The 20,772-nt window shown below is 43.2% G+C and overlaps 1 protein-coding gene across 1 annotated transcript; it reads right to left on the bottom strand.

The window, feature by feature from the left end:
* Positions 1-4,615: 4,615 nt before the first annotated feature.
* LOC137908835 (collagen alpha-1(II) chain-like) lies at positions 4,616-19,712 on the bottom strand. Its single transcript, XM_068753256.1, has 28 exons — positions 19,603-19,712; positions 19,479-19,532; positions 19,181-19,234; positions 18,859-18,958; positions 18,182-18,289; positions 16,880-16,933; positions 16,692-16,745; positions 15,224-15,277; positions 15,086-15,139; positions 14,086-14,193; positions 13,920-13,973; positions 13,763-13,816; positions 13,548-13,601; positions 12,635-12,688; positions 12,396-12,449; positions 12,269-12,322; positions 12,031-12,084; positions 11,563-11,616; positions 10,131-10,184; positions 9,944-9,997; positions 9,298-9,315; positions 9,024-9,077; positions 8,177-8,239; positions 7,461-7,626; positions 6,734-6,843; positions 6,147-6,227; positions 5,800-5,982; positions 4,616-5,632 (listed from the first exon to the last, which is right to left on the bottom strand). Exons 1-28 carry the CDS (start codon positions 19,710-19,712, stop codon positions 5,483-5,485), a joined length of 2,115 nt encoding a protein of 704 aa, XP_068609357.1. The 3' UTR covers positions 4,616-5,482.
* Positions 19,713-20,772: the final 1,060 nt, after the last annotated feature.

The raw sequence follows: 20,772 nt of genomic DNA, 5'->3' as shown, positions 1-20,772 counted from the left end.
CATCTGATGGGGTCAAAGGTCGTAGCTCATAGAAGCTGAATGAGAAGAGGAAAGGTTAACTCTAATGATCACATTATTAACACAACTACCACGCCTTCAATACAGTTTGAGGACAAAGGAAGGCAGGGACTAATACACAACTGCGTACTCCCAGTGTGTGCAGCACAATGGGAACCTGGACTAATACTTCAGAGTATCTACAGGAAAGCCAGGCTGCGCTGGGATGAGGGGTAAAGTCACGGAAGGGTTCCGGTGAGTTTCTGGAGCATCATGTCTAAATATTAAAGGGGAATGCACCAACCAATCAGGACTAATCTGAAAACAGACCGGGAACAGCCTGTTCCATGTCACATGACATGCATCCTTCCATTTAGATATGCTCCAGATATTTTGTGCAGAATAGACCCATCGCATAAAAACACGCCTTTGTGTTTCCAATAGGATGTTCACTTTATTCCTGCACAGATATCCGTTTCATATTGATCTCTTTCCCGAGTGTTGGAACATTCAGGGGAGGAGGTTTGATTTGATTTGGTCCCGTCTGGTCGGAGGTTTTTAGTCGTGCTGGTGCATTAATCACAAATGTAACGCTACCGTCCTCCAGATAAAGTAAGCTCCCTGTCTGGGTCTCTTCCAGAGAGGACCCTCTCTAACGGTGGCCCGGTGACATCATTCCTATTTTGCCAGATCATGTTGGGTCTTCAAATCACTCTGTCTGGCCTTTTCTCTGAGAGCAACTTATTTTGGGAGGTGTCCTCACGGAGGGACTAAAGCCTCTGTCTTATTAAGGCAGCAATTATTTGGGGTGAAGATCATCTCCAGAAGGAGATGGGAAGTGTCAGAACTACCCGATACCGAAATGAACGGATGGAAGATATAATGAATGTAGACATATAAACTGGATTTTAATATACGCGTCTACTACTGTACTTTATTCTTGTCCCGTGAGGGGTCGCCACAGCAACCCAACGTTCTCCACTTCACCCCGTCCTTTGCATCGTCCTTTGCACATAAAGTCAATTAAAGAAATGCGGTACACAGGGGTAACCAGGCTATAGGGGGTAACCAGGCTATAGGGGGTAACCAGGCTATAGGGGTAAACAGGCTATAGGGTTAAACAGGCTATAGGGGGTAAACAGGCTATAGGGGGTAAACAGGCTATAGGGGTAACCAGGCTATAGGGGGTAACCAGGCTATAGGGGGTAACCAGGCTATAGGGGGTAAACAGGCTATAGGGTTAAACAGGCTATAGGGGGTAAACAGGCTATAGGGGGTAAACAGGCTATAGGGGTAACCAGGCTATAGGGGGTAACCAGGCTATAGGGGGTAAACAGGCTATAGGGGGTAAACAGGCTATAGGGTTAAACAGGCTATAGGGTTAAACAGGCTATAGGGTTAAACAGGCTATAGGGTTAAACAGGCTATAGGGGGTAGCCAGGCTATAGGGGTAACCAGGCTACCGGGGGTAGCCAGGCTATAGGGGGTAAACAGGCAATAGGGGGTAACCAGGCAATAGGGGTAACCAGGCTATAGGGGTAAACAGGCTATAGGGGTAACCAGGCTATAGGGGTAACCAGGCTATAGGGGGTAAACAGGCTTTAGGGGTAACCAGGCTATAGGGGTAAACAGGCTATAGGGGTAAACAGGCTATAGGGGTAAACAGGCTATAGGGGGTAAACAGGCTTTAGGGGTAACCAGGCTATAGGGGTAAACAGGCTATAGGGGGTAAACAGGCTTTAGGGGTAACCAGGCTATAGGGGGTAAACAGGCTATAGGGGTAACCAGGCTATAGGGGGTAAACAGGCTATAGGGGTAACCAGGCTATAGGGGTAACCAGGCTATAGGGGGTAAACAGGCTATAGGGGTAAACAGGCTATAGGGGTAACCAGGCTATAGGGGGTAAACAGGCTTTAGGGGTAACCAGGCTATAGGGGTAAACAGGCTATAGGGGTAAACAGGCTATAGGGGTAAACAGGCTATCTCCTCGTCTTTGATAGCATGTTTCATCACGAAGCCTTTAATGGCGACCAGCTGCTTCCTCCTCACCTTTAGCTTCGCGCCTGGTTGGTTGCTTCACAGCGACGGTATTCCGCGGAGACCTTATCAGCTTTAGCTAACTTCGAGACGCTAGCTTAATTCTCCTGTCGTGGTGAACGGAAGCGACGCTGGTGGGCTAATCCACGAAGCAACACGTCACGCAGCGGCCCGTCCGACTGTCACACACTCCGGCCTGCTGCCGGACGAAACGTGGAATAAACTCGAGTGGAGGAAACGAGGCTAAAGGGTCGATGGAAGAAGCACAGAGACGTAGAAAAGTAGGAGCTCACGTGACGTAACCACGTCTTCCTTGCTTTGAAGGTTCGTGTCAGAGCGAACTCCAGCTATCGACACGCCCACCGACGTGCGCACCGTGACGCCATTACTAAGTGTTGACGTGATGAAAGTAAACAGCAGCACATATAGGCAAACATCATGCACAAAAGTGTCCAAATACAACACTTATTTCCGGGCCAAATCGGGAATACATAAATAGCATTATTTATTCGACACTTGGGATAATATTATTGTGAATTAAAAATGTAATTCAGTATTACAAAGAAAAAAAAAATACACATAAAGAGTTCCATCAATAAATTTTCCTCCGCGTTGCGGGTCATTGAAGTCACTGGAGCCTATCCCACCTTACTATGGGCGAGAGGCAGGGTACACCCCGAATGCGTCGCCAGCGTATTGCGGGGCCACACAGAGATGGACAATTCATGCACTACGGACAATTAGAGTAATCAGTTCACCTAAATTCCATGTTTTTGGAGGTGAGACGAAACCAGAGAACCCGTGTTATTGGATCATACATTCATGACAGCAGCAGACTTTTCCAGCTTCGGAAAATCAAAATACCATTTCCCAACATAAATGCATTAATGAGGAAGCTAAATATGTTGTTTTCTTGCAACTGCATGAATTAAGATTTATTCCAGATATTCCAGTCATGCTATCTTTACTGTAGGTTACATTAATTTTCCAGGATCATACATATAGTGGGTGTCCAGAAGTATGGAAAAGAAAGTTGGAGCAGAGAGAGGATCTGCTGGAAGAGACAGCAAAGACATTTAGAAACTGCTGCAAGAGAGAGAAGAGTGGCAAAGAAAAGTGTAGCTCCTATTTGGAAGAGCTGCATAATCTCAATATCATAAATGAGGAGTTGAAGTAAAACGAGGATGTGATTTCACTTAATGACAGGTGGATGCAGCGTGTTGTTTCAAACGCAGGAATCAATGTCACCATGCTTAATATGATTGGTTGAGAGTGGTCCTGTTTGGGGCCTTTAAACTTACTCCATGATCGGTCTTTAGTCTAAACTTGTATACCCATGCAATAAAACAGTAAATAAAATATTTTGATACATTCTCACCACACCAGTATAAAAGCCCAGGGAAGTTGAGTGGGATCATTCGGGCACTCAAACTCCCCCACCACAATAAGGTGGCAGTTCCCTTTGCCTCAAGCGGAGGAGTATTTTGGGGTCTTGTTCACGAGTGAGGGAAGGACGGAGCGTGAGATTGCCAGACGGATCGGGGCTGCTGCAGTGACGCAGTCATTGTGCCGGTCTGTCGAAGGAGCTGAGCCAAAAGGCAAAGCTCTCGATTTACCGGTCAATCTCCGTTCCTACTCTCACCTACGGCCATGAGCTCTGGGTCATGACTGAAAGGACAACATCCCAGATACAAGCGATCATGAGTTTCCTCCGCAGGGTGGCTGGACGCACCCTCAGAGACAGGAGGAGGAGTCTCAGTGTCTCCTGAGAGAGCATAAGTTTGTAAAGATAAACGTTAGATCCTGAATTGCAAAACATGCAATTTAGGTTAATTGGCCAATCTAACTTGTCCGTAGTGTGCGAGTGTGTGCGTGAATAGTTGTCTATCTATGTGTGGCCCCGCGGCGTGCCCCTCCTCTGCCTGTGACCTGCAGTGAGAACGAGTGCTTTCCTGCACCAGCTTTGTGGCGTACTGTTTTCTATACCTTTTGGACTTTTGGACTACAAACACACGAGGCTTTGTTTGTGAATCAATGTTTGTTTTGAGGTTTAACCCTTTAAGTGTTGGTTTTGGTCTTTGCATGGATTTTTTTCCTTAGACATTTCAAATTTTCACATTTCTTAAAGTTACAGCATGTAATCCTTTTACATTTCATTTTGTTTTATTAAAGCGTGAATGCAGCTTAAAATGTGAGTGATTACTGGACTGTATGATTGATCAGTGGGACGCCAGATAGCTTGAAAATCAGACACTGCTAAATGTTGGCCTCTCTTCCCCTTACCTCCAGGGCCAACAGTTTGCAGCATCACCCGACATTATCTTAGAAATGGAGTTTCACACAGATTCCAAAATTAACTATTTTGATATGAGTGAAGAGTGACTCCTGAGGAGGCGTGGTCCCGGTGGGGCAGCAGACCAGGCAGCTGCGATCAGTCAGTTTAGCGGGGAAATGAAAGCCCCTGACATTACAGTCATAACCTCCCTGTCCAAAAATACAACATGGAAATGTTTGAACCAATGGTCCAAATAATTTTGCACACAGTTCAGTACTTTAAATATAACTGTAATTTATTTTCCAGCATGTAGTGTTCATTGATAAGCCCAGTCTCGTGTACGTCACTGGCCGAGTCAAAGATGTTTTAAGCGATATACCAAAAATCAGACTCGGATGATACTTGCAGGATGCTGACTGCAGCTCACTTAATGGCAGCCAGTGTCATTATTCACAAGCATTTTCAGAATATTCCACAAATGACCTTTAAGTCATGTTTTAACGATAAACTACAAAACTGACTGACATCCTTCAGTGCCAAGGGCATACCTGCAATGAATCGTTCCTGAGACGCACAAAAACACAATTGTAGGTAACTGCTTTTGTAGTTGAGACTATATGACTGCCACCCTCTTTATTTTTTTCGATTAAATCAATGTTGGTCTTGCAAATTAAACCAAATCAGCACCTTGACAGAAGTGACACATCTGAGCTCATTTACAGCATTTGACCTGCAGCCAGTTGAAACGCACCGTCAGAGGATGACAGCAGCTGTGTCGCCAACACAGAGCACATTGATCGTTCAGAGGTCATTCAGGGTGATCTGGCTTTACATGAAGAGATCAGATGGACTATTTGGAAGCTCCAACCACATAACACAAATTAGACCGAGAAAAAAATGCACTGAATATAAAGGATAAAACATACATTTTAAATTATTCGATACAAGGTAAACGTTTCTGTAAACAAATCTGACTTATCCATGACAAACGCCTGGGGATGCTTGTGTTCTCCCAGGAGCATGGAATCACACGACTTGAGAGATCAAATTCCACTAAAGAAGAGGGAAGGAAGAGACCTCCTAGGAAAGAGCTGTTCCAGTTCTCCTCCTCAGATCTCTGATTTGAGGTTTGTGTCCTGGAACGTCCTGAATAATCCTGGACCTCAGCATCCTCTAGCTGAAACACACAGGTCCCAAGGTGAAGCCAAACGGATGAGAGACATTTTCACCTCCCATTACTGCTACATCTCTCAGAGGAAGCAGATGCAGGTCCTCGAACTCAAACACAGACTCCTGAGGTCCAGAAGCAGCCTCCTCTGCAGCCTGACACACAGAAACAAAATCATTGTTTTCTATACATTTAAATGCTCTTAATTTTATTGCTAAAGTATCCAAATAAATACAAATGATGAGGTAACAGACAGGTAAGTGTACCAATACCAGGTCAGCTAGCATTGGGCCCACAGAGAGAACGCAAACCTCTTACATACCACGCACTCTCTCAGAGCACCGAGGTAACTCTGCGTCCCTGCGTCCGTCAGGAATTTGACGCCTCTGCCCGTCTGGCCCAGTGCAGCTCCTGGATGGCAGGAGTAGGTCATCTTCTGGACGGCAGTGCTGCTGTGCAACCGCAGAAAACGCACCTGGACCACATTAGCACCTGGGTAGGAAAACTGATCGGAAATGAATAAGAGCACAACATTTCATTATCAGCAACACCATTTAGCCTCTTTTATATGAGAGCGGCGTGATTTTTACCGCCTCCCGGCATCTAAACCACATCAGTGAAATCAGTGAATATGACCTTATTTTGTCCCCATCAGAAGGATTCCCTCACCTGGAATCCCTCCTCCAGCCTGCTGAGCCAATGAAAAGATCCTTCTTCAGAAAAGTCTTCCATCCAGGCTCGGACGACCAACTGCAGGCAGACAAAGTCACACATTTGCAAATCTAAATATGTCTAATATAGTCCTGCTGTCGGGTGAGAGACGGAATGCCAGCAGTTTTCAGCAAGCTGCTGGCGAAGTCTAGATCAACGTGCAGCCCAAGAGTGAAGGAGAAATATGTTAGCTACCTTTGTGCAACATGCATCCACCAGCCTCATTATTCTTAGGTCTGCGTTCACGCTAATTGTATTGACCAACATTTGTCTCCTGATCGTCCCAGTGCCTTTTTGAATTCAAGCCTCTTATTTAGCCATACATTGCTCAACTACTCCCTGCAGAAAGCAACATTTTTCATTTTAAGGTTCACTTTGTTACTCTCTTTATATTGGAAAAAAATTCTCCTCCACAAGTTCAAATTTAAGTCAGACAGAGTGTGAGCAAACTGACAATTCAAGATCCAAGCCATGCAACAGCAACAGGGACGTTACCGGGCACGCCACTGATCCAGAGAGGTATTTCTCTGGTGATGTCTTTCTACCTGTGAGTCTCGGGGATGAATGCAGGTCTCTCTTGCTGTGGAGGAGAAGTTGCAGTAGGCCAGCAGGGCGTCGGCTGGGCTCCCCTGGTTGGGGTCAATGTAATACATTCCTGCACATAAAGGTTTGTGAATGCTCAAAGAGCTCTGAGGGGATCAAAGCGTCGTACTCCACAGTTACAGAGACCAGAAAATTCATAAAGAGAACACTCCGACACAGCTGACAGGAATGGAATATTCCATATACGGTATATCTATGTAATAATAGCATTAATATTTCCTGCACCTTAAAAGAAAACAATATTTAACCCATCTTGCTGTTATTATTAGTGTTGAGCGAGTAAAGCAGTATCCAGTATGCAGAATGTACCTTTTATGAATATAATAAATGGAGTACCATCTCATTCCAAGTTCATTTAAAATAGTGCTACAGCTGTAACAGAAAATCAACCATTAGATTTACTGAACCGACAAACTAACCTTGATTAATAAAAAAAAAAAAACACGTCAATCTGCTGATTCCTGAAAAATGTCAGTTATTAATCAATGAAATACTTTGTTATTGTGTTGGTTTCAATGAGAGTACGAGGAGCTAGGTTGAAGTGGTAACTTTACTGAAAGCACTGAGTGCAGTGCCAAATGAAAACCATGTTGCTTAATGCAGGACAGGAACAGAGAGGACAGTGTGCAGCATTATTCATGGGCGTCTCTTATTTTGCCCTGAACTGACCATCGCTGTATTCAGGGTGACAGAGCCAGAGCTCCAGGCAGGTGGTGGCAGGACGCTGCTTGCTGCCGTCAGGAGGATCTACCAGCAGACGAAGATCCTGCTGCAGAGAATCCAGCAGAGGCTGTAGCAGAGTGTAGCCGGACTTATCGGACACATACATCAGGCTCTGCACACAGAAGAGAAAACAGAAGGGAACATGTAACATCAGAGGCAAACAGAAGAATTAGCTTGATATACTCTCCATTCGTGGCTGTTTGTGCTTTTGAAAAAGGCTTTGGGAATATAATTATAATGCGTTGGTTTTATATCGCGCTTTCTGGACACTCAAAGACGCTTCACATTGTGCTTTATTCATTCACTCCATACTTGATGGTGGTGAAGCTACTACTGTAGCCACAGCTGCCCTGGGGTAGATACAGCTGCCCCGGGGTAGATACAGCTGCCCCGGGGTAGATACAGCTGCCCCGGGGTAGATACAGCTACCCCGGGGCAGACTGACAGGAGCGAGGCTGCCAATTTGCGCCATCGCCATCCTGACCACCACCAACATTCACTCGCTCACTACATTCACACAGGCAATGTGGGTGAAGTGTCTGGCCCAAGGACACAACAACAGTGTACACAGCCCGGAATCGAACGGCCAACCTCTCGATCACAGGACGACCCGCTCAACCGCCTGCGCCACCGTCGCCCTGAATATAACATTCATTACTTGCCTTGAGTTGAGTCAGCGTCATGTTCAGTGATGGTCCTGGGGGTCCAGGAACTCCAGGACGACCCTTGAACGAAAGGAACATGTTACGCTACGACAACTGCACAGGAGGAATCTTTTCAATGATTATATTGTACGTATTGTATCCACGCTGCGAGAACAATAAGAACTGTAGGTCTAAAATAACAGCATTTAGAAACTTGAGTCTCCTCCTCACAAAGAAAGCAGGTTGTGTTTCCCTGTTGCTGGAAACACCAAGATCTACAGATCTGAGCTGCATTGGCTGGGAATCGAACAGCTATGCTAACCACTACGCCACCAACGCCATGCAAACGAATGTGTCGGTACTCCGAGAGAAGCAGTGGATCCGTGAGCGACGTGCAGAGCACAGCGATCTCATGAGTCGGGACTTTCTTCGACACACCTCAGAAATACTTAAAATTACCGGTAGTGACATTTTTAGAAAAATAAAATCTTTCACGTTGAAAAAAACGAGTTCATGAGTTCAAATTCAAAATGCAGATGATCCATAGAACAATTCAGTGAAGGGGTGAATTTACATATTGCTTCATTTTATTATCAAGTAAGGCAGTGCGAATATTTCCAGATAATTGAGTTATTATTTAAACAATAACTTCAGTAACAGCTAATGAACTGAAAAAGCTTTTTTTTTTGTAAAGTAAGCATCAATGCACACTTTGGGGCTCTTGTACTTTGTCCACTACAGAGGACATTTGTCCATTACAGAGGACGCATGTCAGCGGGCTGGGTCTCAGGAGGATATTCAGAGTATACACATATATTTCATCCATTCAGATTTGATTTCGTTTTTTCCTCTGATGGAGACTTACTGGAATCCCCCTCCTCCCAGACGTACCAGGGAAACCTTGGTGGCCTTTCAAACCCTGCAGGCAAAATGATCTATGAAGCACAACACACAGGTCTCCAATATGACACCATTAATCATAAAGCCCATTGATATCCAACAGACTTAAAGTGTGACAGCTTTGTGATTCGACATAAGGCAGATCAATGCAGATGGAGATTGTTTTGCAGGGCATTCGCCTCAGATAATGGTGAGTAAGAGCTGAGGAGAGCTTGATCTGTCAGGAGAGGATATCATACCTGTAATCCAAATGAACCCTGCAGAGGAGGGGCCATGAGGAGAAAGGGGCATTAGCATGGTTTTTCAGTGTGAAGTGAATGCATCATCAAACGTCAGCTGCCACATTAAGAACTCATCAGTTATGGCCTTCAAATTTTATAATCGCAGTCAATTTTTAAAATCATAGGACACAGTAGGTTACTGAACTGCTGACTCAGCAGAGTGGCAGCCAAAGAAAAATTGCTTGGAGATAAGATAACAGTCTGCACGTTGCAGGAATAAGTTATTGAGTCATTATTAAAAAAAAAACATTTCCACCAAACAGTCTGCCTCTGTTTTGTATCTGAGTGACAGACGAACATGCATGAATTCAAAATATAGAATATAATTTAATTTACCCAAAACAAATTTTAACACAGCAGCGAACCTACATAAAAAAACAAATTTAAAGCCAAACTAAAATGAGTTCATGTTTGTCCAAGGACAGGAACGTCACTGATTCTGGGAAACGCCAGCTAGCTGGAATGTGAACAAAGTACGAAAATACAAAAATGAATATATACATACAATTAAATATCAATAAATAAATAAAGGCGCTCTGCTCTGGTATTTATTTTATTCAAATGATAAATAAAATATCTTAACTGTACTGTGCTTAAAACTTACAGGCATTCCTGGCATTCCTGGTGCTCCCATTGTTCCTGTTCGACCACTGTTTCCCTGAGATGAGCGGGATGGAAACACATTTGTCAAAGTTGGAAATCATGATAATTTAGTCAATGGAAATGAAAAAAAAAGTTTCAAAACAAAGAAGTGAAAATAAGAACAGCAGCTACAATCCTGATTAGTGCACCTGCTCTCCCTTTAGACCCGGGGGTCCTGGTAACCCAACAGCACCTCGAACACCCTGAAGAAACACACACCAAAAATGAGAACGACATCATATTTCCAGTGACACATGAGAAATTCAGACAATTAGAATGTAAGTATGGATTAAGTTGTTTTCTGACTTCAGCATTCTTCATTTTCCTGTTTAAATATGGACCAGAATGCATCCAAGCTCTGACAAATATCTAACCGAGCCTGGACAAACGAGAGGCCTCGGTGTACTGACGTCTCAAGTTGTTGATCACTTTGCATTAAAAAATTAGTGATCAGCAATTACAGACAAAGCGGTTCAGAAGATGAATGAATGAATGATTGTAGATAGAGCGGACTCAGATCGGACTCCACTGTTCAATGCTCGACAACATAGTTATGCTTTCAGAATCTACAGCTAATTAAGAGTTTCAACATCTGCTACAAATGTTTTTAAAGGTCCCATTTTATGAAAAACTCACTTTTGCCATGTTTCTACACTATTATGTTGATTCTGGGTCCTTATCAACCCCAAAACAGCAAAATAAACCATCCAGTCAATCCTGCGTAGTTTGAGTAGTTCTGTAATCACCTATTGAAACACATCTGGAAGAAATTGTGACCGTGGGGAAAGCGGGGAAAACTATGAACATACTTTTCCTTCTGGGTTTAGAAGCAGCATCTGTTTGCTATTTTGACCAAAGAATGACAGATATTTCATAGAAGGTTTTGGGACCTGCATTAACGTGGAAAAAGGGTATATACGGGGCCTTTAATATAAAGACAGCTCAGTACTTTTTGGAGACGCTTCAGCTGCTAATATGATGCATATAGGCAGACATCAGCTTCCGGGGGCATTCCTGGGAAGTAATATGTTCCTGATTCCTCCTGAACAAATACCACAGATCTTGTAATATTCCTGAGTTTACATGCTGCAAAAATACAAGTACAAGACTGTCTTCGGATTCAAGACAGCCTGGGATGAAATATTTTTGCGATTGCTTTGGTCAAATCAAAGAGAAATCCCCTCTGATGTAGGAAGATGGTCTTTTATCTATTTCTTTAACACCATGTTAAAGGCTGCTACTTCTGCTCCTAAGCCTGTCTCATCGTGTCTCTGGCCTCCTTCTGCAGGCTCTGCTGGATGTTAATGCTGTCTAAATGCTGGCTCAGGCACAAGTTGAGTTCTGTCTGGCTGTTTCTGCCTCGTCAGGAACCTCATTCATTCATTCATTCATTTTCACGTTTGCTTTATCTACCTTCCGGGTCACAGGCGTTCCTGAAGCCTGTCCCAGGTTTTCTATGGGCGAGAGGCGGGATATAAACAGGAAGCGGCCCCAGATAACCACAAATAAAAAAAACTATTGGTGATATTTCTACTCCGTCACTGTAAATATTAGTGCAGTAAGATGCTTTTGCTGTCGTACCTTCATGCCATCATCTCCAACTGGTCCAGGGAGTCCTTTCTCACCTCTCTCACCCTGAGGACAAACAAAGTGAAAATTGAGCACCGTATTGTGTTTGTTCTTTACTTCTAATAATAATAATATAATAATACATTTTATTTATTTAGCGCTTTTCTGAAAACTCAAAGACTTCTGCTTAATGATACAATTATTTCCTATTAGGATCCATATTTAGACATCAAGGCTCAAGGCTGCTTTATTTGTACTCGTAGGTAGGCTTGAGTTGCTGTGATTAGTCACAGTGAATGCTTTCTTTATTAGCTTCTGATCATGATGACCTACAGGGGATTTTTTTTTTTACCCTATTCAATGGTAACCCAAGTCATACTGTAATGAGCAACAATATTTGACACAGAAAATAATATATTCTTTTAATCTTAATTATTTGCAGCTGGGGTTTGGACCAGTGACACGTATATCAATGCTCACCTCTTTCCCCTTTTCACCTTGATCCCCCAGCTCCCCACGCAAGCCCTGGGTTCCCTTGAAAACAAAAGCAAGACACATCTTAAGGTGGATATAAACTCACTAAATGTTAAAACACTCAATTTGTAAAATTCACATCTTTATTGATTTTATTCTCATCTTTGAATTTTTAAATGGGCAAAGAAAACCCCAGATGAAATGATATAAAAAAAAGAAAAGAAAAGCAAAACGATTTTCTTACTATCAGCCCCGTCCATCCAGGGAGGCCAACCTCTCCTGTGTCTCCCTTTTGCCCCTGAACAACAAAACACAGTGTATGACAGACTCATAAATAAGGTGTGCAGATACCCTGCGACCAGCTATCCCACCTTTGGCCCTCTGTCTCCTCTGGATGCTCTGGCTCCTGCCTTACCTCGTTTCCCCTGCAGACAAAGTTTGCCATTTTTCATGGTAACAGAAAGAACAATGAGAGAGTTGTGCTGAGGAACCGAACATGATTCTCTACATGCAGCCCTTTCAGAATTAATTCTTGCTTTTATTCATTTTTCAAGACTACACAAAAACTCTGTCACCAAGTTGTCACAAGGTAACGATTGAAAACTCTCACCCTCCTTCCTGCATGACCTGCCCTCCCCGGAGATCCATTCCTGCCATCGTCTCCCTAAGGAGGTAAAATCCACATTGTGAGAAAGTGAATAATGGACAACTGGAGAAAATAACATTTCTGAAGCTGTGTGTGTAATTATATATACAGCATTTTTAATCTGCAAAAAGGTTATATATGTGGGTAATTATATAGCTATCATTAATTGCATTTAGTTGATGAAAGACAGATTAAGATCTATATTTCATTGTTTACAGTGTTACGAAGTAAATCTTCTCCCATAACCCTCTGGGAGGGGGTTGATCCCCGCGTCGTAGTCTAATGAATGGCCTCACAGCCCACGGATTAGAACATTCCTTCTTATTTACTAGGCATTAATGTCACAATCGCCCTCATTTACACGGTTTTCATTGTTTGTCATTTCACCGTCCTCCTGTCGACGTAGCCATATGAACACAAAGGACATGGGAGAGTGCACGGCTAATGACGAACACGTTCAGCGTCTGAACGATACATTTACTTTCAAATGCATTTGGCTTACAAACAAGCGTTTATACATGTCACACAGTGGTCAGCACTGTTGCCTCACAGCAACAAGGTCACAGGTTCAAATCCACCTTTCTGTGAGGAGTTTGTATGTTCTCCCCATGTCTGCATGGGTTCTCTCTCTGGGTTCTCCAGCTTCCTCACACCACCATAAACATGTGAATTTGGTGAATTGGTGGCACTAAATTGCCCGTAGGTTTATGCGTGAATGATTGTCTGTCTATGTGCGGCCCTGCGATGAACTGGCGGCTCGTCCAGGGTGTACCCCGCCTCTCGCCCGTTGACTGCTGGGATAGGCTCCAGCACGACCCGCGACCCGGTATCAAACAAAGCGGTTTGGAAAATGAATGCATGTCACACTGGAACGTACCTTCTCCCCTTTTATGCCGTGTTTCCCTTCAGGTCCTGATCTTCCACGACCTCCCTGCAAAGAAGCAAGTGAGTCAGCTCTTAAGGACGTCGTTCTGGCCATCAGACCCAGAAAGCACACAGCTGCACAGCAATTTGACTATTCCTTAATCAATAATTAATAATCACTACCAACAAAATCTATAAAAACATTGCTGTACATGCCCTCACACTTACAGGAGCCCCTGAGGGACCAGGGAGACCCTGGGGTCCCATCTCTCCAGAGGGCCCCTGAAGATGTATACAAAAGTATTGAATGAATGACAGTTAGAGATTTACTAAAAGGCAATTAATATCAGAGCAAGCGTTGATTCAATAGTTCAGTAGCCTTCACCTCAATCCCCGGCAAAGCAGGAGGACCTTGTATTCCTGGCAGACCTTCGTCACCCTGTACAAGTCATAGTCATATGGATAGCTCTTATTCATCATGAAGGTGCAGCACCTCACTGGCATGGACTTTGTTCAAAATGCCACGAGTCTAATGTGAAAACATCACCAACCTGTTCCCCTGTTGGCCCTGCAGCGCCTGGCTCTCCCTTCAGTCCCTGTGGCCCACGTTGACCTTCAGGTCCTGATCCCCCCAGTGGTCCAAGGACTCCAACCACACCCTGCCAGCAGACAGAATAAGAAGTGTACAATTACCTTAATGAGTTATCATGATTTGATTTTAGCAATTTAAAATGAGCTTCGGACTGAGCTGATCGGTTCAAACAGCACAAGAATAAAATACTGATGACCGAGCAGAAGCTCCACAAAACAACCCGATTGTGTCTAATGGACCTCTGGATGACAGAACAACAAAACGAGGACAAGCATTTAAAAAATAAAATCTGATCAGAAGACATAGCCGTTGGATGAGTGACCACCAACATGTTAATAACAACTTGAGATGACACATGTAATGTATGTACCAAATGCTACGAGGTGAAACGCAGTCCTGGAACTCTGAAAAGTTCTAGGACTGCTGTCAAGCCATTCAGCAAGACCCAATCCTGAAACCCTGATCACATCGTAATGATCATGGCTGCTGTCTCGCCATAAGTGATAGAAATCGGTCCAATGAGTATTGAGTTCCAGTAGGAGCAGTTATTGTCAACCTTGAGGTGATTACCAAGTCATGAGGATTCCTCAATCCCTGAGCCATGAATATACAACCATATGTCACAGCATCCATCCAATAATAGACTGGTGGACAGACCAGCAGTGCCAGTCTGCTCGCATGCCTATAAACAAAGTTGGAAGGATCGGATTCCCGTTTTGACATTGGTTTGTGCTCTCGTGAATGTCTGTTTTAGAGGATCAGCTGATGCATTCAGTGTGTCCTGCTTAGATGACTCTGTAAGTAACGCTTGAGTTCCATCTTTAGTTAGTTTGTGGATGTAAGTTGTGATAGAACAGATGGAAAACCACCTGATTAAATTTGAGCTGCCATTAACACCACTAATGCCAGACGCAAGAATCAACGCAGGCCAGAGAAGCCCCCTCAGACAGGATACTCACAGGTGGGCCCATTCCCCCGGCGTCTCCGCCGACGCCACCTGCACCAGTTATTCCCTGTGTGATGGAGTAGGGAGGACATCTACAGCTTCTGTCATATTCCGAAGCTGTCATTAAAAACAAAGTGTTAAAGGAAATTACCTGCTGACCCGCTACCCCTGGGGGTCCAGCAGGTCCTGCAGGCCCATACTCCCCCTGGAGAGACAGATGAAAATGTTTGAAAGAGTTCAGTTTATGTCCCGGAATGAAAGTTACGCAAGTACAAGGTCACGCAATGCAGTCTAGCATCTCATCAGAAGTGCAATTACTAGACAGAGATGTACAAAAGATGGATGGATATAGACAAATATACAGATGAAATTATAATATTCATAGATTAAAGTGCATGGACACAGTATATGAATGATAATGACATATTATAAATACTGTACTATACAGGTTGATAACAGATTGAGGTGATATACATATTAAGTACTATGGTCATATTTTACAGATGGGTGAGAGACATGTACATATAACCAGAAGTGAGGGGGGGCTTTTTGGAGACTGTGCTGCTATTCGTCCCCGCGTGTGTCCATAGGCCTCGTGATGTACAGAGGCAGCAGGATGGCAAACCAGGCTGTAAAAATGATCCCTTTGATTAACTAGGTACGCGATGTGTGCATTACTGAGGAAAATATTCATTACTACATTAACTGCAGTGACGATTAGCAACCGAAATGATGAGTGCACGATGCGGCACAGCACCATAACGTCATTCATTTTACTCACTTGGCATGCCGACAGGATCTAATGTTAATTAAACTTTAAACATGCAAGCAAATTAAAGCAGACATTACAAGTTCAGACAATTGTTTAGCAAACAGCTGTCCTGATAAATCCTGATGCGCCAGTGGAGTAAAATATCCAGTGGGTAATCACTCTCTAAATTGGAGAACATAATTTAGCTGTGTGTTGTGTATTACTATCTGTATATGTGAATATTATCATTCGTATGCACTCCTGCAGTGGTAATGCTAGTGTAACGCAGTAGCAGAACGGTAGGAGGATAGAGGGAAATACTAACATCGTTTAGGTGGTACATGTAAGCAAAAGGTGCCAATTGCATATAAGATATAATTAATTATTAACTACATTTCTGGGATCAAAACAGCTGGATTTCTGCACTTCCGTCTGCAGAAATACACGCCTGATCAATCAAATCCTACGTCCAAAGTGCTTTTAAACAATGTCTTCATGGAAGAACAACCAGAGTACGTGATCCTCGGCGGGCGACCCGTTGCCTCCACCATCTCACAATCCGCTGTTCTGTTTGAAGTCTCTTGAAGTCACTTGTGCCGCGCTTTGTTAAAAAAAAATGCATGATTGTGGAAATGGGCTCCCAATCATGCAATCGTTACAAAATAAGAAAACTGTTTCACTCAAACCGAAAAGTGATGAAGAAAACAAATTTGACTCAAAAAACTCAGCAAACTACATGAAGCCACCAAGTAATCTCTGCAGCAGTCTGCTTCAGATTGCTGCCCTCCAGTACTTGCATGAAACAAATATCTGAAATATTTTAGTGAACACATGACAATGGCTCGGAACTGAAAGAAAGTAGTATTACCTTCTGGCCCTGAGGTCCATCTAATCCTGGGGGCCCCTGAGGGCCTGTGTTTCCCTAAAGTAATTAGAAAAGCACAAAAGTGTCAGTAAAAGGGATTAACAAATGTCATCCCAGGGTTTGAACAGTTGAAATAAAGGTTCATTTAAAGAATGCTGGGAGCATCGTGACACAGACGGCAACATATTTACCTTTAGCCCGGTCAGGCCAGGACGCCCCACTTCTCCCATAAGACCCGGCTCACCCTGTTAAAGAGGAAAAACATGACATAAGCAGTTTCTACTCTTTGGTGGTTGGGGTTATGAATACACAGCATTTAGTTTCATTTCAAAAAAAGATCTGTAGTTTAATCTGAGCAGTTCAATTCTCAAACATTACTTCCATTGTGTTTACTGCAGTGCTGTGCAATGGTAATATGCATTTGTTCAATGGTAAAGTGTTTATGATAATGAAGTACATGTAACACTGTGGGCCAGGAATACAACAAGAAAAGCACTCAGAGAGCACAGACCTCCGCCGAGCACCTCAGTCTCCCTATATTAGTGATTTAAACCCAAAATAATGAGTCTACATTTAGTTTACCTATACAGTAATACCTCGACATAAGAGCGCTCTGACATATGAGTGTTCCGAGGCACGAGACAACCTGCGAGCAACAGTCACCAAAGCAAGCCTCACAAATAGGGTTTGATGTCCTGACCTCATTCTGGATCAGATCCAGAAGACATTTTTCATTATGGCGCATATCAGACCCCTTTATGACTGTGACCTTTGGTGAGTGAATTGACTGCATATTTGACAAGATATGATTTTTTGAAAAAGCCTCCATTATAAGTAAATGGGATAATCCGAATTGTGACGGTATCCACATTCTAGATCCGATCTGGATATGGACAGAACATTTTGAGTTATGTTGATGGTTGTCCTTGGAATGTATTGTAATTTATTGTCATTCTGCATCTGTGGTGTAATTCATTTTTCATTTATTGTTATTTAGCATCTGTGGTGTAATGTTTTTTTATTTTTATTGTTATGTTGTATAAATTGAGTAATTTAATATTGGTTTTATTTTATTTTTATTTGTATTGTTAAATGTCGATGATTTATGTACGAAGGACTTTCAACGGAAACAAGACCGCAAGGGCTTTTAGAAATGCTCCTCTTAGACAGGATGTTACTGTACTTGTACTGTAATACATGCTACTGTTTGACTGTACTTGTACTGTAATACATGCTACTGTGTGACTGTACTTGTACTGTAATACATGCTACTGTGTGACTGTACTTGTACTGTAATACAATACTGTGTGATTGTACCTGTACCCTAACATTCTATCTAATAAATACACTCATCATCATCATCATAAAAGACAAACAAACCAATGCAAGCGAAAACAGAACCTTCTCGGCGGAGGTAAATATTTTGGAGTCAACGAGTGTGATAAAAAGTAACCAAAATATTAAATGCATAATTTCCACAATGTGTGGCTCACCATTAGTCCGAGGTTGCCCTTCTTCCCCTTTGCACCTCTTTCCCCAACTTCCCCTATGGGTCCCCAAGGGCCTTCTTGACCAGACAGACTTCGACGTCCCACCTCCCCCTGCCAAAAACAGCAATCAAGAGAAAATGATAAAAATCAGAAAAACAATCATTTTCCATATCAGAGAACTGTTATTATTATTTTAGAGGGAATGCATTTTGCCTTTTCCCCTTTTGGTCCAGGATCTCCAGATTCACCAGGATGCCCGATATCACCCTGCAGAAGAGAATTAATTATGCGCTAAATAATTGTCTTACAGCACACTGGAAAAAATAGGTCAGCAGCTTGGGATTATATATATATATATATATTGGCGCGAACAATAAGACGGACACAATCCAGTGGAAAATTAAGCTGCAACTGTTCTATGTGATGTGATATTTTATTGCTGCCTCCCCCCCCCCTTTAACCTTTTAAACAACCGGGCAGATGAAAAATTACAATCACATTTGACTGTTTTTCAAGACTGATTTATTTTTTCCCTCAGATTTACAAAAGCAATCATAAAGTCTATTATGACTGCTGAGCTGTGGAGAGAGTCATCAGCCCTGTTAAAGCTGGTTTATGACACTGTAGTTTAACATCTGCAATCAGCTTTGAATAATTATTATATACATTTACCTCTTTACCCTCTGGTCCAGGTGAGCCAGGCAAGCCTTTAATGCCCTCAAGTCCTCTCTCACCTGGTATCCCCGGAGGACCAGGCTTACCATGGGACCCTTTGTCCCCCTGTCAAACATGGCAACAAGAGAGAACAGGTTTCAGTTATGGATAGTGGCCGTAGGCTTATCAACACCGTTACATGTCATGGGCTGTCAAAAGGGTTTCACTCCTTCACACTGCTCCACAAGATAAAAACTAAATGGCCATGACCTCAATTCAAGGTCATTTGTCCAACTGTTTGTGGTGTGACCAGAGAGCGATCAGAAGAAAGGATTCTGCTGCAACCACCTGATCTCCTTTCGGTCCAGGTGGTCCTTCAGTTCCCGTCTGACCATGGAGACCCTGGTGAGCGAGAAGTTAGAATCATCAGCTTCGTTCACATGAACAGACGCAATGCTTGAACCAAAAACATTGATTTTCAGGCCTATTGTTGAATGACTAGCTTATGAGAATAATTTATTTTTAATGTGAGTTTTTAGTGAGTGGAGATTTTAAAGAACTTTCTTGAAAAGGCAGGTCCGCTCTTCATCATACGGCTCAATAAAGAGTGAAATAATGTGATGCTTTACTACTAAACAACACCAACCTGCTGCCCATCTTGTCCCGGGGGGCCAGCGTCACTAGCCAAGCCCGGTAAACCCTGAAGGGTACAGTATCAGTTCAGAACCTCAACATAAACACTGTTTATTCGTATAGGACCTCTAGTTTACCTTGAGTCCTCTTTCCCCTGCCGCTCCTGATAATCCATCAGCTCCCTGTGGGCCCTAAAGGGACCCACCACAGTATCAATCACGTTTTCATGTGAGAAGTTATTACTCATTCCTTCATACACTTATTTAAATTAAAATACTGATCGATCCTTCTGGACATTCAGAAGTCTGGAACATATGAGTTGAAATGCTGTTTTAACAATATACCCACTTACTGGTATTCCTACTGGACCCTGTGCTCCTTTGGGTCCTGGAGGTCCTTGGCTGCCTATGGGTCCAGGTTTACCAGTTGTACCAGCCCCACCTTGAAGACCCGGAAGGCCCTAAAAGTCCCAAAGGGTTGCCATGGCTGGTCTGAGTGAAACGTCAGAACCTGTGCCTTTCAGTGCCTTATCTCACGCGTTGTATTTATCCTGTGATAAGGCTTTCTTAGTTTATATAGCATCCATGATTACAGCCCAGCACGCCATACCGCACACAGCGTTTCAGCAGGGATGAGATCCGTCAGAGACTTCATTACACATTGTACAGCAATGCTGACCAAACTAAAGTTCAACAGTTAAAGTCCGACTTGTTCAACAGAGCAGCAGCTGAATTCATCCAATGAGGAGACGAGCAGCAGCAGCTCAGATCGAGTTGCTGTCGGCCATAAAACTCAACAAACCCCTCCTGCCTTCTCAATTCAAATAACCCAGAAAAAAAACTGTGCAGTTTAAAATATTGACAGTATTGTGACATTTTGAAATCCACTTCTCTGAATGCAAACTGCCGTAGCTTACTGGAAGGCCTTGTATCCCTTTGGGTCCTCCGTGTCCAGGGCGGCCCTGTGAGAAACAATCAATCAGCTGTTGTGGGGTTGTTGAGACACGCTAATATTGACAATATTTACATCACTAATATTGTTCACAAGGCATGTATGTAGTTTAAATAATCTAAATCTAGATCTAAATAATGAAATGACGAATGCAGCTCAGGTCCGTCAGCAACATGTCTGTAAAGGAAACTATCGAGTGCTCTCTGAATTTAGAGCACAAGAACCTATTAAAGTTCTTACCTGATGTCCTCGGGGTCCTCTCTCTCCAGCGGGACCAGGATGACCCTGCATCAGAATATTTTACTCCCAGAACGAGAACGTCCAAATCTTTTGTTGTCAGGTTGTGTATAATTTGG

The sequence above is a fragment of the Brachionichthys hirsutus genome, chromosome 19 (assembly GCF_040956055.1).
Source record: "Brachionichthys hirsutus isolate HB-005 chromosome 19, CSIRO-AGI_Bhir_v1, whole genome shotgun sequence".
NCBI classification, from domain to species: Eukaryota; Metazoa; Chordata; class Actinopteri; order Lophiiformes; family Brachionichthyidae; genus Brachionichthys; species Brachionichthys hirsutus.
Note: the sequence above shows the minus strand (reverse complement) of the source record. Positions and strands in the feature narration are given on the sequence as shown.